Source organism: Arvicola amphibius, unplaced genomic scaffold, assembly GCF_903992535.2.
Source record: "Arvicola amphibius unplaced genomic scaffold, mArvAmp1.2, whole genome shotgun sequence".
Taxonomy (NCBI): Eukaryota; Metazoa; Chordata; class Mammalia; order Rodentia; family Cricetidae; genus Arvicola; species Arvicola amphibius.
This window is the reverse complement of record NW_024582326.1, coordinates 39,998-51,822: the sequence shown is the minus strand read 5'-3', so window position 1 is coordinate 51,822 and position 11,825 is coordinate 39,998. Positions and strand designations below refer to the sequence as shown.

Below are 11,825 nucleotides of genomic sequence, written 5' to 3'. Positions count from 1 at the left end.
CTGTGGGAGCCTTCTCAGCTTGGTTGATCACCTTCCTGGACATTGGGGGATTTGGGAGGACCTTGGTCTTAACATAGAGTAGGGAACCCCGATGGCTCCTTGGCTTGGAGAGGGAGTGAGTGGAGTATAGGTGGAGGGGAGGGGAGGGAAGGGGGAGAACGAGGGGACAAGATGGAAAATTTTAAATATAAAAAAACCATATTTTAAAAAAATGTAATGTATAATCAGGACATATAGGTTGTTAATGAATAATCATTGATAATAGTCAAGCTTGTAGTCATGTTAGATTTTCTAGATATATAGAGATATATTTCAGTTAGATAGGCATTCTTCATATCTTCCAAAGACTACAGAATATGGCATTTGAAATGTTTTAATAACTTAGGGCTTTTCATGACAATGAGACATTTCTGCTCCTGGCAGCACCAATCTACTTCAAGAGGAAGATGGGCATCGAAGAGGCTCCTTATGGACTTCGGTAGCCATTTAGGCAAGAAACTACTCTTGCATAGGCTGTTGCATAAGTTGCTTACTTCTCATTTACTTAGGTAATATTATATCCTTCTGGATATAAGAATAGATAGATAGTTATAGTTGTTTTCCTTTGTTATGATAAAAGATAAAATAGATATAAATATTGTATCTGTAATTCTTACTTGATAACTGTTTTGTTATATGTAATTTTGCTATGTTAAAGTTTAAGCCTTCTTTTTTTGTTTAAACAGAAAAGGGGGAAATGATGGAGGACTCTCATTGGTTAATAAAGAAACTGCCTTGGCTTTCTGATAGGGCAGGATTTAGATAGGTGGAGCAGACAGAACAGAATGCTGGGAAGAAGGGAATGAAGTTAGTCAATCTCCATGCCTCTCCTCTCTGGGTCAGATGCCATGGAGCCAGCTACCAGGTCAGACATGCTGAATCTTTCCCGGTAAGATACCACCTCGTGGTGCTACACACATTATTAAATATGGGTTAAAGCAAGATGTGAGAATTAGCTAATAAGCGGCTGAAACTAATGGGCCAGGCAGTGTTTAAATGAATACAGTTTGTGTGTTGTTATTTCGGGTTTTAAGCTAGCTGTGCAGGATCCAGGCAGGACGAAAAGCAGGTCAGCTTGCCTTCTCGCTACACTGACCACATTGTATTTTGTGAGGAGTGAGTAAGTTTATACCTGATAGAGGCTACTTCTTGGTCTGGGGTGAATAGCTTCAAAAGGTTTCCACATCCACATATTCATTGTTTTGTTCTGGTTGAAGCCATTTCAAGGAGAGATAATTTCACAGCAGACTTCCCAGTGTTCTGGCTCATACTCTCTTTCTGACTCCTCTTCCATGATGTTTCTGGAACCATTAATATAGGAGCTAGGATATAGATGTATATATAGATATGGATGGGATCTCCATAATCTGTTGATTTTTTTTTTTAATTTTGTAGAGTTTTGGTGTTCTGTCAGGGGCTGCCTTCATAGTCTACTGCTTATTTCCTAAAATAACCATTACTAACTTTTTAAAAACTAAGTTTGCAATCTCATGTTCTGTTTCCTATAGAAAACCAAATAAACGATAACATAAAGTTTGAGCAATCCTGAGACCAAAGTAATGAGAGATATAAATAATAAGGTGGGCTGACGCTAAGGATTTTAGTATTACTTTATGATGTGTCAGTTTTTGAGATGCATATAGAATTTAGAGAACACAAATACCATGAGTATGTTAAGATATATTTCAAGGGATTTGTAAAATGATGATGGTAAAATATCAAAATGACATGTAACTTACCCATAAAACCCTGAATGAGGAAACTTGATTTGTTAAACTTGTGGAGTTTTCCTATGTGACTAGAGTGCACCCTGCTTCACCTTCTGCCCCTGCAAGTGTGGATTATGGTGTGGACTCCAAGATCAGTGAAGAAGTTGATGGTTCTTGTGGTCTTTGGGTTTCTACTGCGATTCTAAGCTGAACTTCTATAAGAAACGTTATGTGAGGGGGAGAACTTGCTTTATCCACAGCATCTGACTCTGCTGGAGCCTGTAGCTTATCAGATCTAGAAAAACTGGACTAAACCTCTTCCTGGGTGATACTGTATGTACAACTTCCAAGCCATAGACCTATTTAGCTGGATGTTCAAGCTCTAAATTATGAGTCTAAAAAGCCAAATATCAAAATATCATGAAAAGTGCCCTGCAGGTGGATACAGAATTATAATTTAGCAGCTAATCTGCGATGATCTATGCAGACAGCTACTGCAGTTATTCTGACGCTGAACCCATTGATGTTGTCCATATACAGTTGATGGAGGAGGGTCATCTGTCTATGTGTTACTTTCATTGGTTAATAAAGAAATTGCTTTGGCTCTTTAATAGGACAGAAAATTAGGTAGGCAGAGTGATGTAGGTGGGTCTTCTATCTGTTGTTTCATTGGTTAATTAATAAAGAAAACTGTTTGGCCTGATAGGTCAGAACATAGGTGGGTGGAGTAGACAGAACAGAATGCTGGGAAGAAGGGAAGTGAGGCAGTCTCCATGACTCTCCTCTCCAAGACAGACGCATGCTAAGATCCTTCCCGATAAACCACTACCTCGTGGTGCTACACAGATTATTAGAAATGGGTTAAGCAAGATATGATTGTTAGCCAAGAAGAGGCTAGAACTAATGGTCCAGGCAGTGTTTAAATGAATACAATTTCTGTGTTGTTATTTTGGGTGTAAAGCTAGCCATGTGGGATCTGGGTGGGATGAAAAGCAGGCTTGCCCGCAGCTCCTCACTACAGCAGAGTAAACAGAACAGAATGCTGGAAGGAAGAAGGCAGTGAGGCAGATGCCTCAGGCAGTCGCCATGACTCTCCTCTCCTATACAGATGCACGTTAGGATCTTTCCTGGTAAACCACCACCTCGTGGTGCTACACAGATTACTAAATATGAGTTAAGGCAAGATGTGAGAATTAGCCAATAAGAGGCTGGAACTAATGGGCCAAGCAATGTTTAAAAGAATACAATTTCTGTGTAATTATTTTGGGTAAAGCTAGCCGGGTGGTGGGCTCCACAGCTCCTATTTCTACAAGCAGTCAAGGTAGCAGGATGTGTCCCAGCATGAGGCTGAGCCCCATGTTCTGTTTACTTCTCATTGTTTCTGGAGATGATAGGAAGGAAGGGAGAAAGTGAAGTCAGGGCAGGGAAAGCTGATGTTTTCTACATCATAAATCTTCACAAGACATCCCCAAGTGAGGGTATAATGGCTCAGTCATTTTTATCTGTCATTAGGTTACCACTGCATGTATCCTCACACCCTGTGTTTCTGTGTGTTCCTATGCATGTGTGCCTGTGCTACCATATTCATGTGCATCTTTGTCACTATCTCTGCACACTAGGGAAAAAGGCATTTCCTTTTCCAGGACTCAGTTGCCTCAACTGACAAAGAATGCCAAACCCTAAATTTTCAAGAATAAAGACTATGATATTGAATTCTTAGCCATGTAACCCTCCTTCCTGCCAGAAGACCCTTTTCACCCACCCAACTGAGAAGAAGGTTCAGAACAGAGACACCCTGCCTTCTAAGGAACCCCTCAGGAGGTTAACTTGAAAAATGCCACCTCCCTCCAAATAACAATGTCTTCTTCTCTCTGGCCTTGTGGGAGACTTGTCTGTTTAAATGTTCACCTTCCTAGACCTAGTTGGAGGGGGGAGGACCTTGGACTTCTCAAAAGGCAGGAAACCCTGACTGATCTTAGGACTGGAGAGGGAGGGGAGATGGAGTAGGGGAAGTGGGAGGGAAATGGGAGGAGGGGAGGAGGTAAAAATTTTTAATAAATAAATAAATAAAATAAAAAGAAAGAAAGAGAATAGTTGGGTGTTTTATCACACAAGTTTAATCCCAATGCTTGGGACAGAGGCAGAGAGACCTCTGCAAATTCAAGGTGGGGTGGCACACACCTTTAATCCCAGAACTTGGGAGGAAGAGGCATGTAGATCTCTGTGAGTTCAAAATCAGCCTGGTCTACAGAGGGAGTTCCAGGACAGGCAAAGGTATGCAGAGAACCTGTCTCAAAAAATTAAAAGTAAAAATAAAAGATATAGAGTTTAAAATAAAGCCACGTAAAAACACACAGAGATTCTGGATACTGTATTTTATTATGCTCTCTTTGAATTGTTTGAATGCTGAGGAAGGAGCAACAGCTGCTAAAAGATGTTTGCTTATAAATGCTGCTGAATTAATCCAAGATAGGTATTTTAAAAATACCTCGACTTCAAAGTTGAAGTCAAAAGATATACTACTTTGGAGAAGAGATTTTGCTTTTCTTTCTACAGGAAATAAGAGGCTGTGGATTTACTTTGAGTTAAGAAAAATCAGGTTTGATCAAGGAAGACCACCTGAGAAATCTCCAGTAGGAACAGATGGCCCAGATGTCTAAGTTCTACATCTAGAAGAGATTCAAGAGTGTTGCCTGAGGTGATGAAGACTCACAGGATATTCCAGTCAGGACTTGATCATGATTCTAAATTTTATTTAGGTCCCCATAAGATTACCAGCATCCCCAACCAACAGGAAGTAGCCTGGAATACTAAATCCACATCCCCAGAAAAGGGACTATGGATATTTTCCATTGTTTAAAATAAAGAGGGGGAAATGGTGCAGGACAATTCTGTATTCTGTCAATTATGTTTTAAATAAACATTGATTGGCCAGTATCCAGAAGTAGAAGCAAGGCAATGAGAACAGGAAAATTCTGGGAAGGAAGAAGCCCATTCCTCCCAATTCCTCCCAATTCCTGCCCAGATACGGAAGAAGCAAGATGTTCCTGCCCTGCTGAAAAAGGTACTGAGCCATGTGGCTAACATATACTAGAATAATGGGCTAGTGTAAGTTACAAGAACTAATACAAAGCCTGAGCTAATGGGCCAATCAGTTTATAACTTATGGAGACCTCTGTGTGATTTTTCTTTGGGGCTAAACTGCTGTGAGACCTGGTGGGAAGACAGAAACCAGGCAGGACAGAAACCCCCAATAAGCAGGCCCTCATGTTACAAAATACCAAGACAAACCCATTATGAAACAAAGTTGTTTTGTGGAATATGAAGAACACAGAAAAAAATGCAACATAGTCAGGCTCTTTTTCATTTATAGTATTTTTATATTGAAATAAAAGAGGTATCATTACAGTAGGAAATAGGTAAAAACACACGATAATGGATTACAACTTCCTATGGTACTGTTTTGCCACTGGAGAAGAATGGCCAAACAGCATCACTGAAGGTGCCATTAGGATATTTGTATATGAGGGAACTCTTGGCAATATTCAGGAAACTTAAATATCCAGCCTCACAATCAAGGAACACTCCAACCTGGCCCAGTGGCTTCTCTATATAGTGACAGAACACTGGGTTAGTGGTGAGGAGACTGTAATGACTACCCTCCTTCACACAGAAAAGAAGGAATGCACCCTTAGTCTCAAGCTCTGGGGTTGAATTCCTAAACCAAGAAATTGTACAAACTCCTACAGCCCAGTCCCAAGTGTCCTTCAAATCTACTTCCCAGTAATATTTCCCTGAGATGAAGCTGTGTGATCCCCAGGAGGCCGAATACCATCCAACAGGATCTACAAATGTATGTGGAACCTGAGGTCTGAGGTTGAGTCTTCTCATGACATTAAATAGGTTCTTCTTCCAATGAAATGCAATTATATTTTCAAAGGAAATGTACACTGTGGGAAGAGACAATATTTTTGTTAAAATTACCATTTGTATTTCTCAGGTGATAGAGGTCACTACAGTCTTCTCGGATTTTCAAAACAGGTTAAATGTGGCTCAGATACAAAGTCAAGGATATCCAAAAGAAACAGATGGTATCATGATGAAAAGTTTTATGATATTTTTGTAGATGCATTAGAGGAGGGAGCCTCCACCTACCTCTGACAGGTGATTTTAATTATACTTGGCAAAGGGAAGATGTATATATAGCAAACTTGGCCAGAGCAAAGACTGTCCTCTTTGGTCTACATAAAAAGTGATTCCTAAGATATGTATAGTGATTGCTTTTATAATGGTGTTGTTCTTTTCATGTAATTAATCATATTTATACTAAAGAAAGAGCTAACTATACTCTAGAAGTAGATCCTTGAAAGTAGATATCTACCTGTGAACTCTGGTTCCTCTGATACTCTTTCCCTGTGAGACTGAATTGACTTCAAGATCTATGGGGGGGATTTAGACACAGCCTCATGTCTTATCAATTTGTTTTATATTCATTGCTCATGATACATGGCTCTGTTTAGTTATTTTATGATTATTCTTTTTAATTCATTTTGAGATAGGTTCTTGCTTTATAACCTTGACAGGTATGGAAATCATTATGTTGACAAGACTGTCCTCAATCTCATTGGCAGTCCTCTCTTTCTATGATATTGATGGTACTAGTAGTGTATAACACTATATCTTGTATAATTTTAATATATAAACTACAATGTAGTATAAAAGTCAATTGCTAAAAGGTGTAAAGGAACATAATCAAAAATCTCCAACAGTGGGTACACTTAATTGGAATTGCACTGTCCTGAATTAATTAACCATTCCTTATACTTCACTGAAAAACTGATACTCTCTCTTCAGCCACTATTACATGCAACCTGATTTTGTCTCTTTGCTTATATGATAGCCATGTGATTAATTGAGATTACATGTGATTAACGAAGACCTATTTCTCAGGCCTTAAAATATTTATGTTTCTGAAGTGATCTCACTGTGTAAGGGTCCCTCTGCTATTTCCATCATTGCTCACACTCACCTTTGAAGGAGTTGAATCGTTCAGTGAGTCCAGTCATGGGGAGAGCAGAGAGTTCTGGTTTCATACCCTGGGGAATGCTCAACTGCATTGACTCACTCCTGCAAGGACAAGAAAATATTGATTTGCCTGGTACAAAAGATATCATCACAGTTGGTTAGGAGAAACCTCACTCCAACTTCAGCCAAATGGCTCTTATCTTAGGTCAATTCCCTTGCCACACAAGCCTGACAACTTGAGTTCAATCCCTGGAACCCATGGTGGAAGTGAGGACTCTCTGCTGAAAGTTGTCCTCTGACCTCCACACATATGCAATACCACTTGGCATGAACATCAACACACATTTGTTCCTCACAAATATGACAAATCAAATAAAAATTCCAAACCACTTCATAAAAAAACAATTGAATATTCTCTCATCAAAGTACATATGCACTTTGTTTAAATAGCTTGATCAATTTTATAACAATTTTAGAGTATCCCAGCATACACCAATAGCTAAACACACCTTCTCAATATGTCGTCCAAAGCCTGCAAAGAAAATAAGAAAAAATTAGATTACTAAAGTAACGGAATACAAAGCTTCTTTGTGAAGTTCATCTAAATGACAGAGAACATCACACCATCTAACTTGAAAATTCATATTTAATTCTTAGGATAATGCCAACAACATAGGTTAGCGCCATCCAAATTCTTGATAGATCAGGCTGTGAGAGCAAAATATGAGAAGGACCTTGATACTGATTTTACATTGCTTTTCAAACGCCAATTGTCTGTAAAAGGAAACATTCCCTAACTTGAACGCAAAACATATTTATAATTTAACAAAGAGTATTTCAAATGTCTGATTTCACCACTGCATTGTGCCTCATGCCTCTAATTCTAGAATTGCTAGAGTAGAGGCCTGAAGATCACTGTGAGTTGTATGTGATCATGAGCTGGAGAATAGGAACCTGCCTCAAAATCTCTTCCTTGCAAACATTTCTCAAATTGCAACTTTCAAAAAGAAGAAATTAAGTAATAACTTTCTTGGAAATTGTTCATAATATCCAAGTCAAGGCTATGGAGTACAAGAATGGCAACACTGAATTTCATCTTTCAGAGAAGCAAGCTACAAAAGCAAACGTTAGGACATATTTCTTGGGGAATATATTGACACAATTTCAAAAACGTCTCTGGCAAGATTATGACAGAATTTCGTTTCTCCAGATTTTTCCCAAAAAGGAACCCCCTAACGTAAATGAAGGGAATTGTGAAAGCTATCATCAGTGTGGGGCTAAGACAATAAAGCCTTTTCCTTCACTCCTCCAAGCTCACCTGCAGCAGTACCACATATGGCTCCTGGGACATTGCCATCAGCTCCTGATACATATCTCTGAGTTGTTTGTTCTTTTGGATCATCATGGCTTCACTTTTCTTAAGTTTAATTAAAACACGGTTGCCTTCATTTATCATGTGCTGAATGTGTTGCTCTTCCTGTTCACAGACGGCTGCATGCCATTTCCTATACTCTTCCCTGATCATATTTCTCCTCATAATCAGGTATTCCTGAAGAAAACGGGACATTGTCAGTGATATTTATAAAATACCTCATTCTCCTCCATTGTATCCTTCTATGCTTAAATTTGATGAAGGACTCTTATCACTGTGCTACACACACAATGATGGACTTGGCAAAAATGGAAATTCATTGCTTTAATTTATTTCTTTTTGGGAAAACAGTTTTTCAAATTTCTTTCGTCATGAAAAATGCTGCAGAAAACTATGGGTCTGTAGCCTGAAGATGAATGCCCCAGTGTTAGAAAAAAAACAGAAAAAAACAAAAACAAACAAAAAAAACCATTGGGTGTCTGTCCAGGCAAAATGATGTCTGTCAATTCTAGAGTTTTGGAGGTTCTTTATGATGAACTTCCTGTTAAGTTAGGTAATGTTATATTTTTCTGGTGTCTTTGATGGAGATAGTTTTAATTATAATTTTTCTTTGTTATGATAAAGATAAAGTAGATATAAATATTGTGACTAATTCATGCTTTATATCTACTTTGTTATATGTACTTTTACTATGTTGAAGTTAAAATCTTCCTTTTTATTTAGACAGAAAAGGAGAGGCGATGTGGGATTCCCCTCTGTATGTTGTGAACGTATTTTGTTTCCATTGTTTGATAAAGAAACTGCTTTGGACCTCTGGAAGGGCAGAATAGAGCAAGGTAGGAATTCCAAGCAGAGATAGAGGAGAAAGTAGGCAGAATCAAGGGGACACCATGTAGTTGCCAAATGAGAACGATGCAAGCCTCCAGAAAGATTACCTTTCTCATGCAGAAAGCATGAGCCTTGTGGTAATACACAAAATAACAAAAATTAGATAATTTAAGATGTAAGAGTTAGTTAATAAGAAGCCTGAGCTAACCAACCAAGCACTGTTTTGATTAATATAATTTCTGTGTGATAATTTAGGGTCTGGGTGACCAGGAATAAACAACTAGCCTCCCTCAACACAAAGGGAATCAGGCCCTAAGCATTTTCACCTGTCAAAGAAAGCCAGAGCTGCCTGAAGAAATGGTATTGACTGATAGATAATTCATATGTTCACGTGAGTATGAAACTCTGCATGCAATAATTAGAATACGTGGTGCAGTCCTAGAGTCTAATGCAGTGTGCTGAACTGTCAGCAACTCACTCATTAGTCTCAGACTCTTCTGCCACACAGCCAGACCATTATTTTCACGTGCAGAAGTATATTTTACTCTCAGAATTAGAGAACATCAGAAAATGTTTTTCTACTATCATATCCCATGCCTTATATTCAAATCTTGGACGACGATTTCTGAAAATAACTGCCTCAATCAGAATTTCTGCATGAATCTCGTACTCACCTTCCACAGAGTTATCAATCTTTTCTCTGCCTCCAGATTTTCTTCATTTTCTTGGATCTTCTTCCATAAAGACTCCATTTGCTTCAGAAGTTTCTCCTGTAAGAAACAATGAATACCAATCTTCTAATAAACATTAATGATGGGCAGACTCTTTGACACTTAAACAAAATAACTTTGGTGAAAGTAGAAAGGCTACAATGCTTTTTTTTTACTTTGTAACTGAGAGTTTTAGATTTAAGAAAATAGAAATAGAAAAATTACCTTTTGCTCTGGTAAAGTGATTAATAACTATGACTAACATCTGGCTAATTTGAATAAGATTGGGATTCCTAGATGTTTCTCCCTAGCTGACTGCAATACACTTTTTCTAATTTTTTCTTTAGTCACAGACAAATAAATATATTAATATTATATATTAGTATATATTAGTATTTGACTTCCCAGAGACCTAGGCATAATATATCATGAAATAAAAGTGATCCTTATACTCACAGGTCCTCTAAGAGATGTTTATATTTATAGCCACCCTTTCTTTATTAGTTTTTAGTGAAGTGTCACCACTCAGTGGCTTTGCCATAATCAGGACCATTATCTTCCTGTGAGCCTCACTCTCCAGGTTTTATGTTCTCTCAGAAACATCACTCACCATTTGACCCTCAGCAGCTGCTTCAGTGGGACAGTGATTGTGACCTCTGTGCTCATGGGAGTCAGAGCAGAGATGACAGAGGTAGATCTTGTTCTCCATACAGAAGATCCCCTTGGTCTCCTTGTGGGTCACACACTGATGCTCCTCAGAGCTCAGGTACTTCATGAGGTTGGCTTGTCTGGCAATGGACACCAGCTTCTTCAGAACAATGCTGGTTCTGAAGCCCTTCTGCTGGGATGGTTCCCTACACATAGGGCATTGGACAGGGAGCTGGCTGTCTTCCCTGGAAAGGTGGAGGCAGGCACGACAGAAGCTGTGGCCACAGCTTATAGTGACTGGGTCTGTAAGGTAGCTCATGCAGATGAAGCAGGTGAGTTCTTCCTGGAAGGCTTGTGAGAGGCCTGACTCCATTTTTCTGAAGGAGGAAAAGCAGAATTGTTATTATTGGACCCTAGTGCAGCAGGAGACTGCACAATACTTGATTCAACTTGTGATTTAATTCTGTGTATACCCAGACAGTCTTGATATTCCATGACAAAATTTCAAGGTGAGTATAGGATTACAGTTGCTGATTTTTTTTCTGTTTCACTCTTTTGACATAAATGCAAAATGATGTGGTGACTTTTCGTGCTCTAAAACCTCATCTTTTGGGGGGACTATGTATGTAGTGCTTTGGTTACAGGTCAAGACAGGCTTCCTTAGAGTTTAGGGGGGAAATTATATAATGGGGTAAAGTAACTTCTTGAATTCCACGTGTAGCATGGGACAATGGTCGTTTATCCTGTCACTTGTGTTATTTTTAACAAACTGCTGCTTGACCAGTAGCAAGGCAGGAAGTAGAGGCAGGGCTACAAGGCAGGAAGTAGAGGCAGGGCGACAAGGCAGGAAGTAGAGGCAGGGCGACCATGCAAGAAGTAGAGGTGGGGCGATGACAACAACAGAATTCTGGGAAGAGGAAAGAGGCAGTCTGCAGTCGTCATCCAGAAACAGAAGGAGCAAGATGTGACTGCCTCAGCGAAGATGGTACCAATCTACATGGCTAACACTGACAAGCATTATGGCCTAATTTATAATTTATAAGAGTTAATAAGAATCCTGAGCTAATAGGCCAATCAGTTTATAATTAAAGTAGACCTTTGTGTATTTCTTTGTGACTGAATATCTGCAAGACCTGGTTGGACAGAAACTTCAGATAACAAATAGCACCCAGCATGGGCAACAGCATCGACAGAAAACCTGAGAGAGCTTGGGAAGTAATTATAGACACACACACACACACACAAAAATCAGTGTTATACATGGCTTCTTTGTAGCAGCAACTTCTCAAATTTGCTCTCTTTGCTAGAAGCAAGCACATCTTATTTGAGAGGCTTCCTGACTCGGCTTTAGATGGAAAACTTTGCAGCTCATTTAAGAGGTCCTGCCACAAAACACTTAAATGGTGTTGATAAAAAAGCTTACTGCATGCTTTTTGGTGGTGTCCGGGGACCCTGAAACTCCATATAGTTGCGACAACAGACATTGGCTCCAGC

At 39.1% G+C, this 11,825-nt stretch overlaps 1 protein-coding gene across 1 annotated transcript; it reads right to left on the bottom strand.

The window, feature by feature from the left end:
- Window positions 1–5,198: 5,198 nt before the first annotated feature.
- LOC119805862 (tripartite motif-containing protein 43-like) lies at window positions 5,199–10,704 on the bottom strand. The gene is made up of 6 exons (XM_038317638.1): window positions 10,294–10,704; window positions 9,648–9,743; window positions 8,092–8,322; window positions 7,283–7,305; window positions 6,778–6,875; window positions 5,199–5,698 (listed from the first exon to the last, which is right to left on the bottom strand). The coding sequence occupies exons 1-6, from the start codon at window positions 10,702–10,704 to the stop codon at window positions 5,199–5,201; spliced, it is 1,359 nt and encodes a 452-aa protein (XP_038173566.1).
- Between the last annotated feature and the right edge of the window lie 1,121 nt (window positions 10,705–11,825).

Excerpts from the sequence above, each read along its gene's own strand:
- LOC119805862 (XM_038317638.1), bottom strand. The coding sequence starts at position 10,704 with ATGGAGTCAGGCCTCTCACAAGCCTTCCAGGAAGAACTCACCTGCTTC. Across the intron at positions 8,323-9,647 it reads GATTGATAACTCTGTGGAAG|GAATACCTGATTATGAGGAG; the intron begins GTGAGTACGAGA and ends CGTTTTCTTCAG. Across the intron at positions 7,306-8,091 it reads CATATGTGGTACTGCTGCAG|GCTTTGGACGACATATTGAG; the intron begins GTGAGCTTGGAG and ends TTTTCTTTGCAG.